Source organism: Suricata suricatta, chromosome 10, assembly GCF_006229205.1.
Source record: "Suricata suricatta isolate VVHF042 chromosome 10, meerkat_22Aug2017_6uvM2_HiC, whole genome shotgun sequence".
Lineage (NCBI taxonomy): Eukaryota > Metazoa > Chordata > Mammalia > Carnivora > Herpestidae > Suricata > Suricata suricatta.
Genome location: NC_043709.1, coordinates 126,436,576 through 126,462,996, shown reverse-complemented (window position 1 = coordinate 126,462,996; position 26,421 = coordinate 126,436,576). Strand labels below are relative to the sequence as shown.

Here is a 26,421-nt window from a genome sequence, read left to right as displayed (position 1 = left end):
TTGTCTCTGTGGATTTGGAGCGTGTCACCCTCCTGGTGTGGATGTGTTTCCCACTTGGAAACTCTCTAAACCCTGTACTTTTGAGATGTCATGGAAGCTTCATCATGTAGGTAGGATGGATCATTACCTCTCTTTTAACCCCTTCTCCCCTCCCCAGGGAAGGGGGGACAGAGATGAAAATTCCAATCATGACTTGTTTTTTTTCAGTCACCAGCCCTCACCAAAGAGTCATCCAGGAACCCAGTCAGATAGTTTCATTAGAACAAAAGACATTCCAGGGTTGCCTTGGTGGCTCAGTCGGTTAAGTATCCAACTCTTGATTTGGGCTCAGGTCATGATCGCACAGTTCATGAGACTGAGTCCCAGCTTGGGCTCTGTGCTGACAGCATGGGGCCTGATTGAGGTTCTCTCTCTTTCTGTCTGCTTTTCTTCTCTTTCTCTCAAAAAAAAATAAATAAACTTTAAGAAAGACACTTCTATCACTCAGAAATTTACAAGTATAAGAAGTCTTATGTCAGGGATGGGATCAAAGACCAAATATTAACACAAGAGATACTTCTTGTATTCTTATCACTTAGGAAATTTTAAGCATTTCAGGAGCTCGGTGCCAGGAACCAGGGGCAGAGGCCAATATATATTTTCTATTATCTCACAGTAGCTACTTCATAGGTTTGGTGTATTAAACAAAATAATGAAAATATTTAGTATGGTCTTGATATATACAGGCATACCTCATTTTATTTGCACTTTGCATTTATTGTGAGGTGTGTGTGTGTGTGTGTGTTGGAGGGATTTTGTTTTGTTTTAACACATTGAAGGCTGTGGCAACCCTGTGTCGAGAAAGTCTGTTGGTGACATTTTTCCAACAGCATTTACTCACTTTGTGTTTCTCTGTCACATTTTGGTAATCCCTGAAGTATTTAAAACTTTTTCATTAGTGTTTTATTTGTTACGGTGACCTGTGACCAATGATCTTTGATGTTACAATTGTAATTGTTTTGGGGCCCCACAAATCATGCCATACAAGATGGTGAACTTCATTGATAACTGTTGTGTGTGTTCTGACTGCTCCGTTCTTGACTTGCCCTTCCCACACCTCTCTCCTTCTCCATGGGTCTCCCTATTCCATGAGACACAACAGTATTGAAATTACATCAATTAATAACCATAGAATGGCCTCTAAGTGTTCAAGTGAAACGAAGAATCACACATCTCTCACCGTCAATCGAAAACTAGAAATGATTAAACTGAGTCAGGAAGGCATGCCGAAAGCTGAGAGAGTCTGAAAGCTAGGTCTCTTGTGCCAAACAATTAGCCAAGTCATAAATGCAAAGTAAATGTCCTTGAAGGAAATTAAAGGTGCTACTCCAGTGAACACACACATGCTAAGAAAGCAAAACAGACTTATCGCTTATGTGGAAAAAGTTTGTGTGGTTTGGATAGAAGATCAAGTCAGCCACAACACTCCCTTAAGCCAAACCTTACTCAGAGCAAGATTTGTACTCTTTTCAATTCTGTGAAGGCTGAGAGAGGTGAGGAACTTGTAGAAGAATTGTGTGAAGCTAGTAGAGATCGCTTCATGATGTTTAAGTAAGAAGCATCACTTCTTGGCCTTGTGGCAAAGATCAAGTATAAGGTAAGAAGCTATCTCTATAACATCAGAGCACATAAGCAGAGCATGCAATAATTGATCAGTATATCTAGCTGAGATCATTAAAGAAGGTGTCTACACTAAACAGCTGATTTTCAATGTAGGTGGAACTGCCTTCTATTGGAAGAAGACCCATCTAGGACTCTCATAGCTACAGAGGAGAAATCAGTGCCTGGCTCCAAAGGACAGCCTGACTCTCTTGTTAAGGGCTCATCATTTGGTGACTTTACCATGAAGCCAGTGCTCCCTTATGGTTCTGAAAATCTAGGGCCTTTAAGAATTATCCTAAATCTACTCTGTGTTCTTTCAGTGAAACCACAAAGCCTGGATGGCAGCACATTTGTTTACAACATGGTTTATTGAATATTTTGATTTGATCAACATTCACAGGAATTTGGAAAAAGTGATTTTAAGTGTTTTGAAGGGCTTTGAGGGGCTCAAGACATCAATGAAGGAAGTATCTGCAGATGCGGTGGCAACAGCAAGAGAACTAGAATTTGACATGAAGCCTGAAGGTGGAACTGAATCACCTCAATTTTATGATAAAATGTTCACAGATGAGGAACAGCTTCTCATGGTCGAACAAAGAAAATCATTCCTTGAGATGGAATTTAGTCCCAGTGAAGATGCTGTGAAGATTGTTGAAATAACAGCAAAGGGTTTAGAATACAGTGAACCCAGTCAATAGAAGGGCAAGTTTGAGAGAACTGACCTCGGCTGTGAAAGACAGTCTACTGCGGGTACAATGCCATCAACAGCATCACTTGCTACCAAGAGAGCCTTCGTGAGAGGAAGAGTCCACTGCAGCAAACTTCATCATTGTTTGATTTGAAGAAGTTGCCACGGCCACCCCAACCTTCAGCAACCACCACCCTGAGCAGTCAGCAGCTAGTAACACTGAGGGGCGGCCCTCTACCAGCAAAAAGATGATGGCTCACTGAAAGCTCAGATGATGGTTAGCACTTATGGCAAGAAAGTACATTTTTAAGTGAGCCTGAGGCCCAGTGTGGGTTTGAACTCATGACCCTGCTGTCAAAAGTCTTAGGCTCTAGTGACTGAGCCAGCACCTGCTGGTGCCCCAGCAATAGATTATTTTATTTTATTTTATTTTAAGATTTATTTATTTTTGAGAGAGACAGAGAGAAAAAGGGGGGGGGAGGGGTAGAGAGAGAGAGGGAGACACAGATTCTGAAGACAGGCTCCAGGCTCTGAGCTGTCAGCACAGAACCTGACATGGGGCTCAAACCCACAAACTGTGAAATCATGACATGAGCCGAAGTCGGACGCTTAACTGACTGAGCCACCCAGGCACCCCTGATTATTATTATTTTTAACTATTGTATGCACATTGTTTTTTAGGTCTTTTGTCTTGTTTTTGTTTTTGTTTTGGGATGTAATGCTACGGCACATTTACTGGACTGCAGTATAGTGTAAACCTAACTTTTGTATGTACTGGGAAAACAAAGAATTCATTTGACGCTCTTCGCTGTGACATGCACTTTATTGTGGTGGTCTGGGCCCGAACCAGCAATACTGCCCAAGGTGTGCCTGTAGGAAACACTCAGTAAATGGTCTGTATCAAACAGCTGTGTACACAGGGCCTAGTGAAAGTGATATTAGTTCATCCCTCGATTTAGATGTCTCACATCCCAGGTGACTGAGGAAATTGCCCTATCACAAAAGAGTCACAGTTGAAATGTTCAAGAAAAGCATATCAGAGATGTTGGCAAGTTTTCCAAACATACACCAGGTACGCTAGGGGATGGATAGATCGGGACGTCTGACGTCAATGCACAGCACAATTCTGGAACAGAAAAGTAGGCAGATGGTTTGTGACCAGTTAGTAAAGACTGTAGTGGTTGCTAGGAGCCACCATGGGTTTCATTAGAACAAATCTTCCCAAACGTTCCGTTTCCCTTTTAAATAGTATTATGTGGTGCGTAAAGCTGAGGAGGGCCATTTCAGCAAGGAGTCTAATTGTTTCCTTATGGATGGGATGGCAAAGTACAGGCTAGATGATCGCCCTGCTGGGTTTGCACAGCATGGCAGCAGTCAAGGCCAGCTGACCCACATCATGGCTACCTTGAGGAGGGTCTCCAGTGTGATCCCAGAGGCCGGCTCTGACATACAACTTTCCCATTTGAGGCTTTAGGAATTTGGATCCAGACATATAGGTTGGATGTATACCAAGCAAATACGCAGATGGTCCGAAGTTGAGAGGGGTGGTAGATGTAATAGATAAGAGGGAAAAAATTCAGAATAGTCTTGGTCATTTGAAGCACTCCACTGAACCCCAGAAGAGTGAATGTAATGAAGCTGAAGCTGAAAACTTCAAGCTCAAAGGCTCAAGACTGAGTAAGAAAGAAGATTTTGTTTGGTAGAAGTTCAGATAAAACTGATCTGGTCATTTAATTGACCCGACACTTAATATTCAGTCATTCAACAAATATGTATTGAAGATACTACCTGCTGCACACTTTTCTTGGCATTAGGGAGACAGTAGTGAGCAAAGCAGTTAAAAATCCCTACCCCTGAGGAGCATATGTTCTTTATAGGCCAAGAGTCATGCAGCTGATTAAAAAAAAGAAAGAAAGGAAAAGAACCTGGAGAGCCTGGTGGCTCAGTTGGTTGAGCGTCCAACTTCGGCTCAGGTCATGATCTCACAGTGGTGGGCTAGAGCTTCATGTCGGGCTCTGTGCTGACAGCTCAGAGTCTGAAGCCTGCTTCGGATTCTGTGTCTCCCCATCTCTCTTTCCATCTCTTCTCTGCTTGTGCTCTCTCTCAAAAGTAAATAAATAAACGTTAAAAAATTTTCTAAGTGAACCTAATACTAGGCTTTATTTGCAAAGTATAACATCCACTTGATCATTAATAGTTCACCTCTCTTATTTAATATGGTGTTCTTGGTGCTGGAATTTACACCGAGGGGTGACTGCCCGCAGAGGACAAGCGCGAGTGGCCGTAGTGCTGTGAGAGGAGCGCACACCATGCTGGAGGATGGGTGGTCGCTCACAGGAAGAGAACCCTAGACAGACGTTCTATCCCTCAGATGTTTGTAGGAGTAGAAGAGGGTATAAGCTTGTGCTCTGTCGCTCCCAGGAGTCCCTACTAATTATAAGGAGGCTGATTTCTGGTAAATATGAGGGAGAATGCCTGTGACGTGTCCCTGCTTCAGCCGGAAGGCCTCCCGAGGGACCTCCGTGATGGCTGACCTGGCGTTCTTGGGACTCCTCGTGCTGTGCCTGGTCCGTGGTGGGTGCCCAGACACGTGTGCATGGATGTTCCTGGGGCATTTGTGAAGGCCACCTAGTACTCAAACAATGTTAAAATCTATTTACTTTATTTGAGAGAGAGAGAAAGAGAGAACGTGCACAAACAGGGAAGGGACAGAGAAAGAAAGAGAGAGAATCTCAAAGAGGCTCCGTGCTGTCAGTGCATAGCATGACGTGGGACTCGAACCCACAGACTGTGAGGTCATGAGCTGAGCTGAAACCAAGAGTCAGACACTCAACTGACTGAGCCACTCAGGTGCTCCAGTGTTAAAATCTTGAGCTCAATTTTTGTAGATTTTAAGAGTCTGAGGGGCACCTGGGTGGGTGAAGCATCCAACTTTGGCTCAGGTCATGATCTTACCGCTCCTGGGTTTGAGCCCTGTGTCAGGCTCTGAGCTGTCAGCACAGTAGCTGTAGCCTACTTTGGATTCTGTGTCTCCCTCTCTCTCTGCCCCCCCTCCACTCGCACTCTCTCTCTCAAAAATGAATAAATGTTAAAAAGATTTTTTTTAAGAGTCTGCGGGTGGAATAAAATACCTAAGCACAACTGTTGGGAGCCAGAATGTTTTCTTCTATCATGTCTTAACATCTGCAAGTTAGTTAAACCATTTTCTTAAGAGACATTTAAGAGGCCATTTGAGGATTTCTTTGAAATTTCTAAAGTATGTTTATCCAAACACCATCCATCCAGCACAACGCCCATCCCTCCTGAGGCCTTCTGTGTAATTCTGGCTCCTGCAGCGCCTCACTGTTTCTGAACTTAACGGCGATACGACAGTTTGGCACTTGACTTTTTCCTGTTTCTTGGGTCTGTCCAGCGAGGTGATAATTTTTTTGAGGGCTAAATCTTGTTCTGTATTTTTCTTGTATCCTTCCAGAAACATAAAAGCAACTCAGTAAATGACAGTTGCTTGACTACTTGATTCATTGGTTGAGGGGGAGTCAGGAGCTGTTTCAACCCAGCCGGTGCAAGAATTCACGTGAAACATGGCAGTTTAAGTACACTGTAATTTCTCCATCCCTTGCGTCCCAGGAAGGGATTATGTTCGTCACTGATTAGAGCCTTCTACTTTGGCTGGGAAGCGCTTTGCGCATAGTTGATTCTTTGTATATAGCTGAATTTGTATAATGGTGGTGCTCTGGGACTCAAACAGCCTTCTCGGCTCAGCCTCTGAGAGGAGGCAGAACAGCAGGAACAAGTCTCTAAGCTCAGTTTAGAGGCTCATTGACCACGCACGCTTCATGTAACTGGGGTGGCCAGATTTAGCATGTGAAAATGCAGGGTGCCCGATCACATTTGAATTTCAGGTAAACAATGCAGTATTCAGGACATGCTTACACTAAAAAGCAGTTGTTGTTTATCTAGAATTAGACATGACAGGGTGCCCTGCATTTTATCTGGCAACCCTTCACATAAACCCCATTATTTCATTTTCCCACAGGTCTGAGCTCTTAGTAAACCTTCCAGTTCTCTGGAAGACAATGTTTGCGCCCCTGTGAAGGATTCTAATTGCAGGTTTTTAAAAAATTAAACAATTGGGAAAATCCACGTGCTGTATACATTTTTTTGTGATCACAATTCTTTTTGAATGTCCATTAATGATAATTCCAGGAACTTCTGGGATCTCAGCTGTCCTAACTTAATTTGTCGTGGTTTCCTTGGTAGCATAGTTTACCTGGGTCCTGTAATGTACCATGGACCTCATTGTGCTCAGGTAACAAAGTAACCACTGCTAACAAATAAATAGTGGGCTGTAACTCTGTGCACTGTATTCAGATGAAATGTGAATTTCATACACTCTCGTCTCGGCTCCTGCAAACCAACAACTGCATTAACTGATCAGAGCTGTAGAAATCAAAGCAAAACTTTGCCGCCCTCAGTTACCTTTTTTGTTCTCTTCGTTCATCTGCTCAGAGGGAAGATTATTTTCTGGTTTATCCCACCTTATAAACCTCTTTTTGAGGGAAAGGCGTCTCACTCTTCTGTAAATCGCCTCCTTCTTCCCTGAGTAAATAATGATTCTCACTGGGTAGTAGGGACAACCTTCATGTATCATGCGTTCATCCAGATGACATTTATTAAGCACATGGATGCTAGGTATGAAGGGGGGAACAAAATAGGCAAGACGTGGTCCCTGCTTTCAGGGGCCCAGGGGAATCTGCAGGTGAAATGCTTGCTTTGAAAATGTTCAGCACATCATTTAAGTGAAAGGCTTGTGGTAAGAGTTCATTAGCTCCGAGAGTAATGAAATGGTGGTTCTCTCAATTGCTTTAAATAAATAGCAAGCCTCCTATTCTGAGCAACTGCTGCTCTCAATGGAGAATTCCAAGGACTGGCCTTAGGCTGTTTCCTTCTCTCTTGGTTCTGTGGTTAGGACTCCGCTACCCAGACTGTGCTCCACCGAGCAGACCAGCAAATGTCAGTGTCTCCTGGGAGCTTGTCAGAACGGCAGCCCCAGGGGCCTGCCCTGCACCCACCAAATCAGAATGCGCAGTGTAACCCGAATCCCAGGTGATTCGCTGAGGCTTGAGAAGCACTGGTAGACTCCAGAATTTCTGCTTTGGGCGCACAGATCATCTGAGGATCTTACTAAAAACAGTTCTGGGCTCTGCCCTCAGGGATTCTGAATCTGTTGGGACCAGGGTGAAGCCTGAGAATTTGCATTTCTCACAAGCTTCTGAGAGAAGTGCTGGGCTTGGGAACCGTATTTTGATCCGTGCTTGGGAACCAGTCTAGTTAGCTTGGGGTGCTGGGTTGACCTGTGGTGGTGGTGGTGACTAGAAGCCACCCCAGTGAGGGGTCTGTCTGGTTTTCCTTTGCCTGCACTGGAGTCATAAACTTGACAGTGAAAGTGTTCCCTGGCACATCTAGCTTGCACACAGGGACCTGTTCAGGCCAGTCTGTGGGACTGCAGAAGAGGGAGCATGCGCTCCGTTGGGGCTCAGCTGGATGAGTTGGGCCCTGATAGGTAAGAGGACTTTTACAGGTTTGGCCACATGAACAAATGCAGGGTGGCTGGGAGGTCCATGCAGAACAAGAGTTAATCCGCTACTATCACCACCTCGTAAATAGCACCTCAGGAACGAAGGGAGCAGAGAGCAGGAGAGCCACGCTGGGAGATAGGTCTAGAAGGAAGTTTGGGGACAAGACTGTGAAGAGTCTCAAAAGCCACTTTAAGGAATTTAGATTCTGTCTTCGAATTTTTTGCTCTAATGCCGTCTGTTTTTAAAAGTTTTCCTGTCTAATTATACTCTCTATGTGTGTGCTTTTTTCTCTTCCAGGATCAAGCATGAAAACATCGTCGCCCTGGAAGACATTTACGAAAGCCCAAATCACTTGTACCTGGTCATGCAGCTGTGAGTACCCCGTCGACGGAGAGTCCCAGAAGGGGCTGGGAGTGGGGACTGGAGACTCAAATGTCTGAGGGGCCGCTGGCCCGCGAAAGAAACAGAGGTGGCGGCCCGCTGAGCTGTGGGAGCAGGAGCGGGCTGCGGGGGAGGGGTGTGCGCAGCGAGACAGGGGTCTGGGGGCCGCACCGGGTCATACCTGCACCGGTCCGACCACCTCTCATGCTCACGGTGGAACCCGTCCCCAGGAGGTCTCTGTTGCTTTCAGTGTGCGGGGTCCACATGCTGCTTCCTGGAAACACTCCCGTGGGCGCACCGCAAGTGCTCTCTGCTCCCGTCTCTAGGAGAAACTCCCACCTTGTCTTCATTTCGAGGGAAGCTGGGGGAGGGCAGCAGATGGTACTGTGGGCTCTGGCCTTCCACCGCCACCGCCGCCAGATAAACGCACACGTGACTGAGCTAGACCTCATGCCAGGCGTTAAGACCCGTACAGTGGGGTCAGACCATGACGTTGACACCACCCTCCACCCCCGCAGATTATTTCTGCATTCCAGTAACCCTGGAGTGGACCAGAAGAGGGAAGAAATGAGAAAGCTGAATATTTGGGTCAGAACTTGACTGGGACGTGTAAAAGTTAACTCGTAAACTGTTAAATGAAATTAGCCTCTCCATTAGTAGGCTTTTTTTTTTTTTTTGTATGAACATTTTTATAGGATGTTGGAGGACATTTTTAAGAATATCTGGACTGGACGATTTTTCTCTGTCTGGTGACCGTCCAGGGTGGAAACTGCAAGTTTTTCAGCTTTGTGTGTGTTCTGCATTAATTCCCAGTTTCCTAAAGGCAGTCTTTCCTAGTTCCTTGCTATTCTGTTGGCTTTATAATTTGCCACGTTCTGGTTCTTCCTTGAGAACACTGGCTCTCCCCAAATTCGGGATACCCCCCAGAAGTTCATGTGACTTTGTTTGATGGAGTGTTCAAAAACCAAATTGAACTGAGTAAATTTGAAGGTCTGGTTGGCTTTATCAAATGATTCATGAGTTGGGCAGTGTCCCACCAAGCAAGTAAAGGGGAGCTCCGCTGAGCTAAATGGAAGGAAGGTTTTTGAAGGCAGAGGGAGAGCATTGCAAGAGAACAAGGAAGAAATTTCTTAAAAAGGAATGTATTGTATAGGCAAGGTTGCCCTCCAATGGGAAGTATAAGGGGTCCATGGGTAAATTTCCTAGGATCGACCAGGAAATCTTATATTGACTAATTAAAAGTTATACTGCTAGGGAAATGAAACTGTGGTTAGGTTAGGTATTAAGTCTCGGTTTATTGACTTGGGGCTTTAACCTAAGTGAGCCCATTTTGGGGCTGTGGTTTTCTTTTTAGCAATACAGGTTATTCTTAAAGAAGCAGGTGGACCTGCTTTTTCCAACAAATAGTGACTTCCCGGTAGAAAGAATATGACATTTTAGTGACAAGATTAATTCCCACAAATTGTCAGTAATATATTTCAATGTGTGTTTTTTTTGTTGGTGATGCCAAAAAAAAAAAAAGGGCATTAATGCTTGTTGCCAAAGCTGTATGTATTCACTTGCTTCAAGTTCTCTGTTTACGGATCTGTCACTCAATAAATCGGTTGAAAGCGTCCCTCTTATGTTAATATCAGCTCTGCCTCTTTCTAGCTGGGTGAATCTGGGCAAATGATTGGGCCTTTCTGAGTATCTGTTTCCTTAATGGAAAGAAATAGTAATATTTACATAATAACAACATGTACATTAGAAGGTTGTAGTGAGTCCTGAATGAGAAAAATGTGTGGGAAATAAGTAGTGCCATTAATAACAGGTCCTCAATACAGACTGTTTCTTTGTGGACACTTGTATCATTTTATCTGTGTCTCTGCAAATGATCTTTCATTTTATGAGATGAAGTTCAAGTAGATTTAAATTCTAACTCTCGAAGCAACTTGACTGTATGCTTACCAACAGCGGTTTATGTAAAGATAGGTGGGCCTGAGAGCAAAGAAGTGTCTGAAATGGGAATGAGCCTCGGAACGAAGTTCAGAAGTCGTACTGGGGGCACCGCTGTCCCCACCCCTTCACTGAGCTTTTCTATCAGGGATTTAGCCTCTCTTTTGCAATCGTCCTAAAACTTCTTCGCTGTGGATCCCGTTTGTTCAGAATTTGTAACAAGACAGAGAAGGTGGGTTAGAATTAACTGTCGGGGGCACCGCAGGAGGTTTGTCAGGCAAACTCACTGCAGAGTCCAGATCTAGAGGGATGCCTCAAGAGGAACACTGTGTGTGTGCGCATGCGCCCTTGGGAAGTTTAGAGGCGTAATTTATACAAACATTGGATTTGCAAGCTGTTAACTTGTGTATAAATTCTTTTTCCATTGGTTCTCATTACTTGCTAAAAGTCAACTTTGTTAGGTTGTAACTTACATCCAGTTAATGGTGATGAAGTTCAACTCATCAATTATTTTCTCTTATGGTTTGTGCTTTCTGTGTTTTGCATGAGAAGTCTTTGCCTACCCTAAATTTGCAAATGTGCCTTTCTTCCATAATGGTATAGTTGTGGGTTTTCTACTTAGGTCTAATACAGATCACCTGCAGGTTAATTTTAATGTGTGGTACGAGGTAAGGATGATATTCTTATATTTTTCCATTGGGATCTCCCATTTTCAGCATCATTTGTTAAAAAGACTTTTCTTTTATCAATTGATTGCCCTGTATCTTTGTCAAAAATCAGTTGACCTTTACATGGCTGACTTAATTTCTGGACTCACTGTATTCCATTGTTTTATATATCTGTCTTTTGTCAATACCAATACCATTTTGCTTACTGTAACTTTCTAGTAAGTCTTGAAGTCAGGTATTACAGTCCTCCAACTTTATTATTCTTTTCTTGAAACTGCTTTGGGTATTCTAGATTGTTTGCATTTTCATATGAATTTTAGAATCAGCTTGTTTGCTTATTTTGCAGAAAGGTTTGTGGGAGTTGGTTTGGGATGGCATTGAATCTGTATATATTAGTTTGGAAACAATTGATAACTTAAAAAATCAAGTGTTTCATCCATGAACATGACTGATTCCTCATTTATTTAGACCTTTCATTCTCTTACTGTTATACAGTTTCCAGTGTATAAGCCTGCTGTATCTTTGTTAAATTCATTCTGAAATATTTTCTTTTTTAACTGATTTCATTTGACTTGTTTTCTAAATACTTGGGGAGTATCTAGAACACAGCATTCGGGGGTCTTATTTCATAATGTTTGTGCTTGGGAAGTTTTTGGTTTCCTAGGAAACATCATCTTGGGCACTGATGCTCAGATATATCAGGGAATGGTTAGCACCCTAATTTTATTACTTAGCTAATTGCTATTTCAGGTCTGAGTTCTGTAGCGTATCTCTTCCTTTGCTGGCACAGCAGAAGAGACTTGATTGTTTATATTGGTCTGTACCTAAAATTTTATTTGGGTTTTTGAAGAATTCCCCTTTTCCCCCCCGAATGCTATGTTTTAGACCATTCTTCTTTAGATAGTATAAGGTCAGTGACTCTGAGATGAGTTACAGATGAGAAAGTCAGTTTATAGTTCATTCTTCTGGCTTTGGCTGTGGAACATCCGCCCATACATTTGGAGACGCTAAAGGACGCCCCCTTTGTGTCTGTACCGGCGTGGGATGTGCACCATGCTTCAGGCTGACACAATTCAAAGGACGTATCAGAATGACTTTGTTTTCCCCTAAAAAGACATATTCCCTATATCATATTTTCAGCAGGACCTAAATCACTATATATGGGTCATTCCTGAATGTATATGAGCAGCCTGGACTCCTCCCCTGAAACCACGGATGTATATCCAATTTTCTTCTCGAGAGTTCCACTTGGCTGTGTGATAAGCTTCACTCACCAGATCCAAAATAAACTCCTGGATTTTACACAAAATCTGCTTCTCCTGCTGTCTACCTCGTCTTAGCAAATGGCAACTCTGTTCTTCTAGTTATTTATTCAGGCCCAAAGTTACAGCCATGCTGGACTCATCTTTTGCTCTTACGCCCCACAGTCCTAGCCACTGGCAAGTCCTGTGGTCCCACCACTTTCCCGCCATCTCCACCGCCACCACCCCGATCAAAGCCTCCATCATATATAAACTTACCTTTCTCCCCCCACCCTTCTCTACCGCTCTGTTCTTTCTTAGCAGATCAGCCAGACTTTGCTTGTATTTCTTTTGAAAACTCCCGTTGGCTCCCATCTCAGGGTAAAAGACCAAGTCCTCAGAACCACCTTCAGGGCACTGTGTGCCCGGGGCCCGATACAACCTCTCTGATCGCATCTTCCCTTCTCCCACGTGATTTCATGCACCTGCACCACACTGGCCTCCTTGCTGTTCCTCAGAGATGCCAACCTGTGCCACTAGGGGCCTTCGTTCCTGCCGTCTCTCTGCTTGGAACACTTTCCCGTAGAGATCTTAATGCTGTTGTGGAATGAAGGAAATATTCAAAGTGTTGCCAGGTAGCACCCTCTCACTGAGCTGTTCCCCAGATCTCCTGTGGGAGACACCACTCCCCCCACCGCCTCCTGCCACGCTCACATTTATTCCCTGACCCCTCCCCCGACTTCGATTTCTCTCTAGCACCTGTCACCATCGGAAAATGGCTCCCTGCTTTGTTCTCTCCTAGAACAGTGCTTGTGCAGTATGGTAGGCATTGAATACATATCTGTTCAATTGATATAATTACATATAAAAAGAATAGTGGCTAATGTGTTTATTCACTCATTTAACCCTTACAAACAACTAACAAACAAACTTAGGAACCACTTTAATCCCGATTTGACATGAAGAACCTGAACAGAAAGGATCATTGACCCACGCCAGCAGGTGACCCTGTGACTGCCCTTACCCAGTGTAACACAATACACCAGTGGTGTTTTCTAGGAAAAACTCTGGTAGGTAATACTAATGTGAATTGTTTGGTTTCTTGGAAAAAATTACTGTTTATAATTCACTAAGTATTTTAAAAGCAGAGCTGACTAGAAAATGCCCTGTATTTTGTCATGGTTTGTGAGGAGAAAAGTTTACTGAATAATATCACGGGACATCACTAAACTAATCTCAGCATACGCAGCATTGATCACATTTCTTTCTTAAATAGTTCTGTCTATTAATGAAGGGATAGATGAGCGTGGTTTACCGACCTGATAATATGTTGCATTACACATTTTCCATGTAAGACATAGATATTTCTAATACCTCTTTCATTTCATGATAGCATTAAGGTAGGTACAAGTTATTTGCTGCACTTGAAACACTGTTGAATAAATGCACTTTCTTTAAATTTTTAAATGTTTATTTACTTTTTAATGTTTATTAATTTTTTGAGAGAGAGAGAGAGAGAGAGAGAGAGAGACAGAGTGCAAGCTGGGTAGGGGCAGAGAGAGAAGGAACACAGAATCCGAAGCAGGCTCCAGGCTCTGAGCTGTCAGCACAGAGCCCAATGCAGGGCTCGAACTCATGAAATGTGAGGTCATGACCTGAGCTGAAGTCTGATGACCTGAGCTGAACCAACTGAGCCACCCAGGCGCCCCTAACATTCATTTATTTTTGAGAGAGGGAGAGAGAGAGAGGGAGAGGGAGAGCAGGGGAGGGGCAGAGAAAGAGGGAGACAGAATCTGAAGCAAACTCCAGGCTCTGAGCTGCCAGCACAGAGTCCAATACGGGGCTTGCACCCATTGACTGTGAGATCATCACCTGGGCCGAAGTTGGACACTCAGCCAACTGAGCCACCCAGGTGCCCCTAAATGCACTTTCTTAAAAGAATAAGATTCCTCAGTAGCCTAAGACATACAATATAGACAGCTTCCATTAGAAAATATGGTTTATCTGCTCCACTGGCTTGTGCGTGAAGCCGTTTGAACTGCTCTGTTTTGGTGGGTTTGCCAGTGTTAGCCTCGTGTGGATATTGTCCTCATAATTCATACAGTGTTTTCCCAGAAACAGTTTTAATTAGAACACAAATTATTACTCCCAACAGAAAGTGTTTTTAAGTAGCTAAGCATAATAATGAAGACCAAAGTGTTTCTGCCTATGGCCCCATAATATATTTGCATATAAATGTCCAAAATCTTACCTTTCTTCACAACAGACACTGAGAACCCAGGGGAGGTGACTTTCGTGGAGTATTGGGTGAGTGGGAAGGGGTTGGGCACACGGCTGGTCCCTCTGGTGGTTCTTTGTCGAGTCATGACACACACCCACTGCATCCCTTGGGGATTATGCAGGGACTCGGGGTCACAGAGAAAGCTATGTGGAGGAGACACCCTTGGGTGGAGGTGGGTAGGACAAGCCAGATGGATGTTCTGGGTGTGAGTGTCCAGCTGTGTCCAGGCTGAAGGTTGATACAAGGAGAAGTTTTAAGGAGCCTGGGTGAGACATGAGGGGTTCAGTCTATGAGAGCATTCAGCCTGTGAGGGGGCCAGTCTATGAGGGGTCCAGTCTGTGAGGGGGTTCAGTCTGTGAGGGGTCTAGTCTGTGTGTAGTGGGCCCAGTCTATGAGGGTTTATTCTGTGGGATGGGGGTCCAGACTGCGGGGGTCCAAGTGGTAAGACATTCAGTCTGGGAGCGGGGAATGGGGTCCAGTCTATGAGAGGTTAGTCTTTGGGGTAGGGATTCAGTCTGGGAGGGGGTTCAGTCTTGGGAGGGGAGTTTTAGTCTGTGAGGGAGTTCAGTCCGTAAGGGGTCTATCTGTGGGGTGAGTCCAATCTATGAGGATTTGATCTGTGGGATATCCAGTCTATGGGGGTCCAAACTATAAGGGGTCCTGTCTGTTGGGGAGTGGTTCCAGTCTGTGAGGGTTTAGTCCATGTGGGGGGGGCGGGCTGGTCCTAGTCTTTCGGGGCAGTCTAGTCTGTGGGGGAGTTCAGTACTCGGGGCTCTGCTGCTGTTGCTACTTTGTCATTCTCCAAGCCAATAATTTAGTATATGTTGTTATTTTATTTCCTTTCTGCCACTGGAAAACCCACTGAGATGTACAGAGCTTAGAATGCTTGGAAGGTAAAGAAAACCAAAGTCCAAAATAATCATAAACCATTTTTACCAGGTTCAAGTCTGTGAAGTTTCTAATTACAATTATGTTTTCTGAGAACTTGCTTCTCTTTTAATGTAAGCATTTATGACTATTAATTTTCCTCTTAACACTGCTTTTTCTGCAACCCATGAGTTTTTATCTGTAGTCTTTTAATTTTCATTTGTCTCAAGATATTTTCTCTTTTCCCTGTGATTTCTTCTTTGACCCCATGGCTGTTTAAGAATGTGTTACTTAATTTCTACATTTTTATGAATTTTCTGGTTTTCTTTTTGCTGTTGATTTTCTAGTTTCCTTCCACTGTGGTTGGAAAAGACACTTTGTATGATTTCAGTCTTTGAAAATGTATTAAGCCTTGTTGTTGTTTTTTTCTGCCTAACATATGGTAGAGAATGTTCTGTGTGAACTTGAGAAAAATGTGTACTTTGCTGTCATTTGGCATTCTGTGTATGGCTGTGAGGTCCAACTGGTCTTTGGTGTCCTTCAAGTCCTCGGATTCCTAAGGGATGTTCTGCCTGGTTGTTCTCTCTGTTATGGAGAGTGGGGTGTGGAAGGCTTCTGCTCTTTTCATAGAGCTGCCTCTTTCTCCCTGTACTCCCGTCAGCGTTTGCTTCGTGTATTTGGGAACACTGATGTTCTGTGCATATTTGCTGCTTGTATCTTCTTGGTGAATTTGACCCTCTTACCATTTATAATGTCCTCCTTTATCTCTTATAACAGTGTTAACTTTTTATAACCATGTTTTTAGTAGAATCATTGACTTAAATATTTTCACAGTACTTTTCTGAACATTATCTTATCCATTCTATGCAATTTGAATGAAATTTAACACCTTTCATTCAATTTTTTTTAAATTTTTAATGCTTATTATTTATTTTTGAGAAGGAGAGAGAGGATTAGAGAGACAGAGAGGGAGACACAGAACCTGAAGCAGGGTCCAGTCTTTGAGCTGTCAGTACAGAGCCCAATATGGGGCTTGGGCTCATGAGCCGCAAGATCTGAGCCAAAGTGGGACACTTAACCCACAGAGCCATCCAGGTGCCCCTCATCTCATTTCCAATAAGTCCTTTAAAATATGCACACTTAAAATATCCCATACATTATAGAACAATCATAAAAAATGTTAACTTTTTTAAAGTTTTATATTTTAATTTCAGTGTAGTCACCATGCAGTATTAATTAGTTTCAGGTGTACAATATCGTGATTCAGCAATTCTGTGTGTTACTCAGTGCTCATCGTGATAAGTATGCTCTCAATCCCCTTCACCTCTTTTACTCATCCCCCCACCTCTCCTACAATTATAAAAATTTTGGTAAGTAACAACTGGTTATTAATACTCAAATTTGAGAATCCATAAAAGTACATGAAGAATAATGTTTAGAATATAAATCCTTAATTTCAGAAATTATGCATTTGTTAAGTTATATGTTATACACATTTATTTGACTTAAGGAGACATCTCTAAAGTCAGCAAGCTCAGGCTTGTAAAATTAAAAATTTAGAAGGCATCGCATGGACTGCATTGCTTCTGATTTCCTTAGATAAAAACAAGGCTTATAAAAAACTGCCTATGCAGTAATACATTTCTGACTGTGTCAGATTACACATTTTGGTCCGAGATGCTCATGAATCGCAGTTCTATCTGATGACTTACTGAAAGAAACAGGCTCTCTACCTCAGTGAGACCAATTTCCTCATGTCCTGCGAATAGGATGCGTACCTTCCAACCTCAGGTTTGCTCTTGTGTTTTTCCAAGTTCGATAATGCTCTTTTGACTCTTGTCAGGCATCTAGATCCTTTCTTTCCTTTCAGAGCATCACAGTAAATCCCTCACCATCCCACCCAGACTCCTTGTAATGCCTCTGTGTGTACCAGCCCTTCATCCCGGCGCCCAGTCCACACCCGACGTGTGCCCTGCACACCCATCTGCTGAGTCCTTGTCACCCTCCCCACCTCCCCAGGTGTCTCCTGCCCTGGGGCCTTCCCTGTGACCCAGAGCATCCTGCATAAACCCCGAAGAATGCATTTGTGGGCTTTAATTGTTCCCCTCCTAAATGTACGCTGCACCCTCTATGATCACAGGGTCCCTTTCACTCTTTCCTGAAATTCGGCAACATTTTTTGTCTGTACTGATCATTATGCATCATGATAACCATTCATTCATTTACTCAACAAATACTTTTGGAGCTCCTTCTGTGTGTGTCATTATAGCCACTGTGGGTACAGCCATGAATAAAATGAACTCCCTCCCCCTCTAGGGGCTGCTGGATAAATACCCAGTAGTGCAAAAGCTGGGTCATAAGGTAGTTCTATTTTTAACTTTTTGAGGAACTACAACACTGTTTTCCACAATGGCTACGGTGGTTTGTATTCCCACCAGTAATATACAACACCTGTTATTTCTTGTGTTTTTTATTTTAGCCATTCTGACAGGTGTGGGGTGATATCTCACTGTAGTTTTGATTTGCATTTCCCTGATAATAAGTGGTGATGAGCATCTTTTCAGGTGTCTATTGGCCATCTGGATGTCTTCTTTGGGAAAATGTCTAATTGTGTCTTCTGTCCATTTCTAATTGGATTATTAGCTTTTTGGGGTTTGAGTTATATACGTTCTTTATATATTTTGGATAGTGATCCTTTATCAGATAATGTCATTTGTAAATATCGTCTCCCATTCCATAAGTTGCCTTTTAGTTTTGTTGGTTGTCTTCTTTGCCGTACAGAAGCTTTCTGTTTTGATGTAATGCAAGCAGTTTATTTTTACTTTTGCTTCCCTTGTCTCAGGAGACATATCCAGAAAGAAGTTGCTACAGGTGATGTCAGAGAGATTGCTGCCTGTGTTCTCTTCTAAGATTTTTATGGTTTCAGATCTAACACTTAGGTCTTTAACCCATTCTGAATATATTATTTGGATGGTGTAAGAAATTGGTCCTGTTTAATTCCTTTGCATCTGGCTGTCAAGTTTTCCCAACACCACCATATTTTGAAGAGACTGTCTTTTTCTCAGTGGATATTCTTTCCTACTTTGTCAAAGATTAATTGATCATACAATTGTGGGCATATTTCTGGGTTTTCTATTATGATCTATTGATCTATGTGTCTGTTTTTGTGCCAGCACCATACTGTTTTAATTACTACAGCTTTGTACATAACTTGAAATCCAGAATTTTAAAAAAATGTTTATTTATTGAGACAGAGAGAAAGAGAGAGAAAATATGAGTGGGGAGAGGCAGAGAAAGAGAGGGAGAGAGAGAATCCTATGCAGGTTCCACACTATCAGTGCAGAGCCCAATGTGGGGCTTGATCCCAGTAGTGTGGGATCATGATGTGAGCCAAAATCAAGAGTCGGACACTTACCTGAGCCACCCAAGCACCCCAAAAATCCAGAATCCTGATATCTCTGGCTTTGCTTTTCTTTTTTAAGATTGCTTTGACTATTCAGGGTCTTTTGTGGTTCCATACAAACTTTAGGCTTATTTGTTCCAGTTCTGTGAAAAGTGCTGTTGGTATTTTGACAGTGATTGTATTAAATGTGGAGACTGCTTTGAGCAGTATAGACAGTTAACAATATTTGTTCTTCCCACCAATGAGCATGGAAATAATGTAATCCAATGCTCACGTCTTTCCTTTTGAGGGAATCACTACCCCTTCATTAGAATCATGGAAATTCAAATGGTTTGCAAGTTGTTTCGTAAGGAAAGGTGGGATAATAGGGGTAAACCCCTCATGTTCCCATTTGGGAGATGCTCTCAGGAATCTGGAAGAGATCTGGGGGGTAGATCTCACGGGCATTATTTAAGAAATTTACTCAGGGATGCTATAAAATGGCAAGAATGGGCTGGACTCAGAAGCTGTGGGTCCCAGGCTCTCTTCTGCCTCTGCTGCGCCCTGTGATGGCTCGGAGCCTAGTCTGTCTGGAACGTGGAAGAGTTCTTAGGGCTTTAAGTTCATTTGTTCCAGATGAGCCTATGGCCTCTGGTCTACAGTCCATGGTCTCGTGTGGCTCTTGCTGGTAAATCCCCGTGGGAACAATCACAGATGTTAGAAATCTGTTGGATTTTCTGCATTTGCTAGCCAAGGTTCTCCATTTCCCAAGATGATGTTTCTAAAACCATGTCTTGTGTCTTTGAATCCATGGCTTTATAAATAAGGCACGCTGGTTCTGAAGCCGGCTTGGCAGCCCTGATGAATGTGTGCAGTCTGGTATTTCACGTGGAGGGTGGAGGGCCGGGATGGGGTTGGCTGGGTTACAGAGAGGATCTCTGGTTCCTGTTTGGAAGCAGGCCTTTAGAATTCTGCTGGATCCCCCCTGGCCACACCCGGGTGATTAGTTTTACATCTGGAAGTAAAACCCCTTGCTTCCTATGTAGCTCAGGCTCTCTAGCCATGTTCCCACCAGCCTCCCTTTCTCCTCTCCTACCCCGGCCGCTCTCTACAGTGGTGCTCCCAGAGCCGTGGGGTCTCTGTAGTCTCAATCTCCACCACTCTGTGCCTGCCTTCTACTCCTCTGCAGGGCTGCTGTGTCCCACTGGAGGACAGCCCACAGCCTGGCGGCTTGGAGCTGCCGAAAATTAAATGGCGTTCATCTCAGAAATGATGGCCCTTTTTATTCCCTCTGCCATAACCACGTCTTCTCAGTCCCCAGCGCCACTAAGCTCTCCTTTCACATGATTCTGTTAGATTCTTTCCCCATTCTCTTGTATCCCGTTTATTCCACACATTGATTCTAAGCTCATCCTAAGCCACCAGCTCCATCAGTTTCCTAGTAGAACCGTATGAGCCTTTGAGGGAGGAACTTTGTAAATCCATTTGTGTGTCTAAAATAGCACCACACTTCTTTGTAAATAAATCCCCCATAGTTTGGGTGCATGGGTTAAAAGACAGTTGGAAATCTGTAATCGAAGTATGCAGTGAGCGGAGTGAAAACAGCCACTTTGCAAATTGCAGTTATTGAAAACAAAACTTGCAACCCATCCCTATGGGAGAAAGAAAGAAATGGAACCAATTAGGTGAGGAGCGCTTTATGGTGTATAAAAGATCATTTTGAAATTCTAGAATTGTGCTTTGAGATAATTCTATCTGTAGGAAGTGTCTTCATGGAACTTCTATTTTGAATTGGGTAATTTTATGTCTGTATTGCAGTGGAAGGAGTCTGGGAAGGCTGATGATTTTGCGGCCCCCAAATTTGGAGAAGCATTTACAAATCCATCAATAGAGACGGGTTCTTTGACAAGGTTTATCTTTTAGTATTTACTGACAAAAGTACTCTCTGTCGAAGGAAGGTATCAAAATGGCGGTATTTTCCAAGTTGAAAACATCGTGGCCACTGGAGGGGAGTCCACTGAGGGAGCTGGCGGGTTCAAAAGCAGTGGTCATCAAATACAACTTTTGAAGACGATTGTCAGCAATCTTACGAAAAAACACAAAGTAATAAATCCACATTGGAGAAAAGTGAATTCTTCAGATGCGCATTTAGAAAGACAGAAATAAAAATTGATTAAAATATGTGAATATGTGCTGAGAGTAATGAATGGTGCTGAAATTATTTTCTGATATTCAGAGAGCGGACAGAAAGAAGTTAGGTTTTTTCTTGTTTTAACATCCGTGGACATAAATTATCTTAGTTTCTGGAAATAATTTTATTTTAAAAAATAGTTTTTAAACAGAATTCCTTTTGTGGGCCTACCAATGTGATAAACCAGTTTGTCAGTCCATAAATGAAAATTTCAGACATTACGTGGTTCTTTTAATTCTCAAAATGGACTGACTGGGTGGCTGCAAAATCACACAGCATTTCTCTGTGATGCTGTTTTTTTAAAATTTTCTTTTAGTCTTTATTTATTGTTGAAGGAGAGAACATGAGCAGGAGAAGGAGACAGAATCGAAAGTAGGCTCCAGGCTCTGAGCTGTCAGCACAGACCCTGATACGGGGCTCGAACCCACAAACCACGAGATCATGACCTGAACCAAAGTCAGACGCTCAACCGACTGAGCCACCCAGGCGCCCCTGTGATGCTGTTTCTAACCTGCCTGCTCTCGGGAGTGAAGCGAGGCCTTCCCGGCTGTTCTGTGTCTTCCTGTACATGATTTTATCGTGTTCTTTCTGCTCTTATGTGTTCATACAAGTTCATCTACCTAAGCTCCTTGAGAAGAGCATCATTGTCTTTCCTTTTCCTTCTCAAGCTCTAGCCCGATACCCAGAACATGATAGATCTGTCATAAGATTATTAAGTCAATGAATTTAGGGATATAGGGCTGTTTGTTATTGTTTGTATCGCTCTCTAATAAATTAAACTATCAGCAAGTATTTGTTTTCAGCACTACACCTCCGTTTTCATTACCCCTGCGATAACCATTTATTCAGACTCTTAGTGACTGAGCAAATGAGACTGAGATATTTTAAAGCAAGCAAGCCTGGTGTTTTTCCTCGTAATGGACGCACAGGTGTGCTCTCCTAGGGGTCAGGTTGCATTGCCTACGGATGGGGCAGCTGATGCCTGTAAAACAAAGAAACTAAGCCGTAGGGAAGACAGGACAAGAAGGAAGAGCAAATCCCCGTCCGTGGAGGGAGGGATATGCACTGATGCCCTGAGGACACACCTCAGAGCCTGGGCCGTTTGTGTGGCCCGGAGTCAGTCGGAGAGCTCCCGTGCAGGGAGTCAGCCGCAGCAGGAAGTTTGGTATTTTCAGAAGCCATCACCCCCGCCCCCCCCCCCCCCGGGAGAGTGGAGTTAGTACTTGGACTGGGTGGGGGCTTTCTATGGTCAGTGACCTTCCCCTGCATCTCTGGCGGGTCAGATGGCATCAGGGGTAGCAGAGAAAGTGTGTTGGGTCAGACCTGGGGTGAGTGCATTAGGGAAGCGGGGATCTCTGAAGCAGTCCCAACGAGGGTATTTCCCACTGCCAAGTTCTTTGGAAGGAAGGACTCTAGCCATTTTAAGTTATGAGCCCTTGGTGTAAGGTTCCTTGAGGAAGATAACTGACTTTTTAAAAGATATCTCTGAGTATCTTAGATTATTGATTCCTGTGTCTAAACACTAAAAACAAACAAAAACATGCAAAGGGGCACCTGGGTGGCTCACTCAGTTAAGCATCCCACTTTGACCCAGGTCATGATCTCACTGTTCGTGGGTTAGAGCCCCATTTCAGGCTCTGTGCTGACAGCTCAGAGCCTGGAGCCTGGTTCCGATTCTGTGTCTCCCTCTCTTTCTGCCCCTTCCCCTCCTCGCACTCTGTCTCTCTCTTTCAAGAATAAATAAACATTTAAAAAAGTTTTTTAAACAACATGGAAATAATGGAATTATTCTAAATATTTTTTAAATGCCTGCTTATTTAAAAAATCACATCACTGTATGGATCGAACAACTTCCTGTAGCCACAACATTTAAAGATAATGGTGTGTCACCTTCTTGTGTAAATATATATTATATATCCCATTGGTAATCCCAATAATAAAAAAATAAAACCTTAAGAGATTGTATGCAGAAGATGTTGGGAGTTGGGCAAAATCCTTTTCTGTCACTCTGCTGTTTATTTATATTTTTGATGTTGAGATCTCTAAACCCAGGAAATACACTGAACTTGGAATAGGTTAGCTTTCACTGTGGAAAACAGACAAACCTTTATGTTGAGTAGTTCATAGGAAATACTCTAGGTGGAAATGGAAACAGAGTGACTACCTCCTGATATCCCAGCAGGGTCTGTAACTGAGGGATGTTTTTCAAGGGCTCCTGAAGGCTAAGCCTTGTCTTTCGAAGGTTACCTAAAAATAGTCATGTTTAACTCCACTGTACCAGAACTGTGACCTTGATTATGGACGAATTAGAACTAAGAGACATGCCTGAGTTTTAGCATCTTTCACAAGGACTCAGTGTGAGGGACTGTCCTTCCCACGCTGGAAGAGCCACCAAAAGTCCATCATAAGTACAGTGTTCACTTTGCCCTCTCACAAAGCACAGCTTGCTTAACTGACGGTAACTTGACCTGGGCCCCTTACGAAAAGACTGAGTTGTTCATCGTCTCCAGGAATAGTTCTTCAGCCACTGAATTATGCATATTTTTATTCATAAAAGTCACTCCGGGCCCCTCCGGGCTGTGATTCACTCTCTCCCTGTTCTCAATTATTCTGGGCTTGATAGAAAGAGCCAGTTTTGAGTGGCGGAAAGCCATGGAGGATGGAGCCCAGGTGAGTGCCCAGGGATGGGTAGACTGGCACCTTGAGAACAGGTGAGTGGGCAGTAATGGGAATGTTAGACTGCTAAGGTCTTGCAGGAGACAGTGAGGCTTAGGTAGGACCCTGCCCTGCCCGCTTCTGCCATCAGGGGCACCTCAGGCTGTTCTGTCATCCCCCAACTCCACATCTGGCCAGAGAGCTGAGGCAGAGACACCATTTCCCGGGCTGGAGTGATGGTGTCAGCGATGAGTCCCATCCGGTGGTAACTGCCAGCAGAGACGGAAGGGGCTCCGGAGACACAGTTTGTTCCTAGGATTCATTGATCCTCAATTTAGCCTATTTGGGAGCTCACATTATTTATGCTTCGAAAGTTCCATACACATGAGTGGAAATATTATGCCCCGAATGTGGTAACTTTATATGTCCTGACGTGGGATGGTTGCAGAGGTGCGATGTTAATGAGTAAGCACTAAACACTAACATTGTGCCGTGTACTCTCTTATTTATGTTCTTCAATAAGGGTATGTAGACACACGAATGCCTGTATGTATAGGAAGTGTCCAGAAGCATGTTTAGAAAATTTGCTAGGGGTTGATTCTTGGAGGAAGGATTGGGTGTTTGGAATACCAGGAAAACCTGTTTTGAACGCTTCTGTACAAATAAGATTTCTTATTTTGCCATCCTACAAACATTCCCTTGGAAGAGCCCACCTCCGTCCTTATTCCCGGCGCTTCAAGACTGTATTGTGGAAATTGCTTACCGGATTTCGAAAAACTGTGGTGTACTTAAGCAGACTGGAGCCTTCACTACCAATTTTAAATAGTAGTGATTTCACTGCCGCCAGTAATTCGCAAATGAGAATCAGCTGTCAATATGATGAACAGTTTCATTTTGCTGGGACAGTCAGAGCCCAGGTCATCCTGTGTAAGGACGGGAGGGAGGAGATTGATGGGTAATAGCAGACTAAATGGGAAAAAGTCTGATGTGGTGCATTTTCAGAATAGATTCATTTTTAATGTCAGCCTTTGTACTGAGCCCTTAATGATCTGGGTCTTTAATTATCTCACTGAGCGACTCTTGTTGATTCAAGATCAGCCTTTCTTTCTGATTTATTGACTCTGCCCTCGGAAAAAAATATTTCCCAGTATGGTTTGACAAAGAGCCTTTTAGCACAATGCCGCCTGTGTTGTGCCCCAGCGACTGTGGGCCAGAAATCTTTATATCTGTTTTCTCCCTACTGGGTTTTACACTGTAATAGATTAAAGATGCTGTTTAATTTTTATTACGACTTTAATAGATGATTGCAGAATCTTTGTGAGTTTATGAGCTTCTCATTTGGTGGTGACGTGCAGTGGTTGATGGATGATGGTGAATGGTGGCTAAATTCTAACAAAATTATATATTCTCATCATCAAATCACTAACGTAAACCAGAGGCCTCTGTGTGCATGGAGTAGGAGTGTCTGAACCAAAGGGTACAGGCACCAGGCTAGGACAGGAAGAAACATTAGCCTCAGTGCAAGCAAGAGATGCATTGGCTGAAATAAAGACCCCTTCTCCCAATTCTGGAGATAAAACAGAGAGGAACACTGAGGTTACAGCCGCCAAGTGCCACGGTGGCAGGCAGCTTGGCTTCCCTGCCGAAGAGCTGCAAGGCTGTAATAAGTGGTGTTTCTCTGCCAATTATCCTCTGTGCTTCCCTCACAATTTCTCAGGAACATCGCGGCAAGTAAGCTCAAAAACAGTTGTGTTTCAGTGTTTGTGATCGACTGACTTTGAGAATGGCCATAAATACAGCAGATGCATGACCTACATACGTGTGGGTCCTTCATCTGACTGTAAAAATTAGTTGAAAACAAAGAGTTGCTGCCCACCAGAAATGGACATGACAAAAAGCAGGAGAGGAATAAGGCACCAGTCATTTTCATCTAGATTCTGCTCGGAAAGTATCCCCAAGGTCTCATTTAGTTTTTCCAAGATGAGAAAACACCATGGTGATCCGAGCCCTCTCTCATCTTCCATGCTACCCTCCGGGGCTGTTTGGTTCCTCCCAGGGCTGATGTCCCTGCAGGCCACCAGGTGAACAAGTTTGCCTGTTGGCAAAGCTCCGTTAGCCATGGGTGACTGAACCACAGTGTCATGGTGTTGGCACCAGCCGTCCACTTTCATCTTAGACAAAGAAATCATTTATTGGAAGAGGAACAGATGCCACCCAATCCCCAATGACTAACGTCTGTTCCCAAAGAGGAATGATGAGGAGAAAGATTTGAAGAAATACAAACTACTCAACTCAATAGAATTTGGTGCTTTAATGTTACAGTTTTAGTATAATCTTGTTTTTCCCTGCCATGTGTGGGTAGAAAACTCACCCAGAATCCTTTAGATCCATAGGTCATTGAGATGGTGTGGACTCTTCACCACTGTCAAATTACAAAACGCTCACAGCTTTGGTTTGTTCTCAGGTGTCTCTGTGATGAGTTGTCTTCTTTCAGGTTTTTGGGAAGGCTGTTTACACTTTTTTTTTTTTTTTGGCAGAGTGTGATCTTTTTTTTTCTGTTTATTTATTTATTTTTTTAACATATGCAATTATTTTCCATCATTTACACTACAGTAGTTATAATTACACTCCAGACAGAAAAGCAAAGTAAAAAATCAAAACCCCAACTTCTATTTCATGTAATTAAACTTATACAGAAATTAGAAGGTTAAGTAACAACTAGTTAATCACCTAATTTCACAGCTATCTGAAGTGGCAATCGTTATATAGCAGCTTATCTATGATACATTCAAGATACATGATACAATTTATTACTTGCCCATAAGCTAAAACACAGCCTGCTTAATACCTTTCCTTAAATTCCGCCTCTATACTACAATATACTTGAGGTCCATGCAAAAAAGTAGCTACCT

General features: G+C 43.2%; 1 protein-coding gene across 1 annotated transcript in view; it reads left to right on the top strand.

The window, feature by feature from the left end:
• Positions 1-26,421, top strand: part of CAMK1D (calcium/calmodulin dependent protein kinase ID) — a 421,541-nt gene that overhangs the window by 252,584 nt on the left and 142,536 nt on the right. Inside the window, exon 3 of the mRNA XM_029955818.1 lies at positions 8,206-8,280. Coding sequence (XP_029811678.1) covers positions 8,206-8,280 — 75 coding nt within the window. The remainder of the gene's footprint in view (positions 1-8,205; positions 8,281-26,421) is intronic.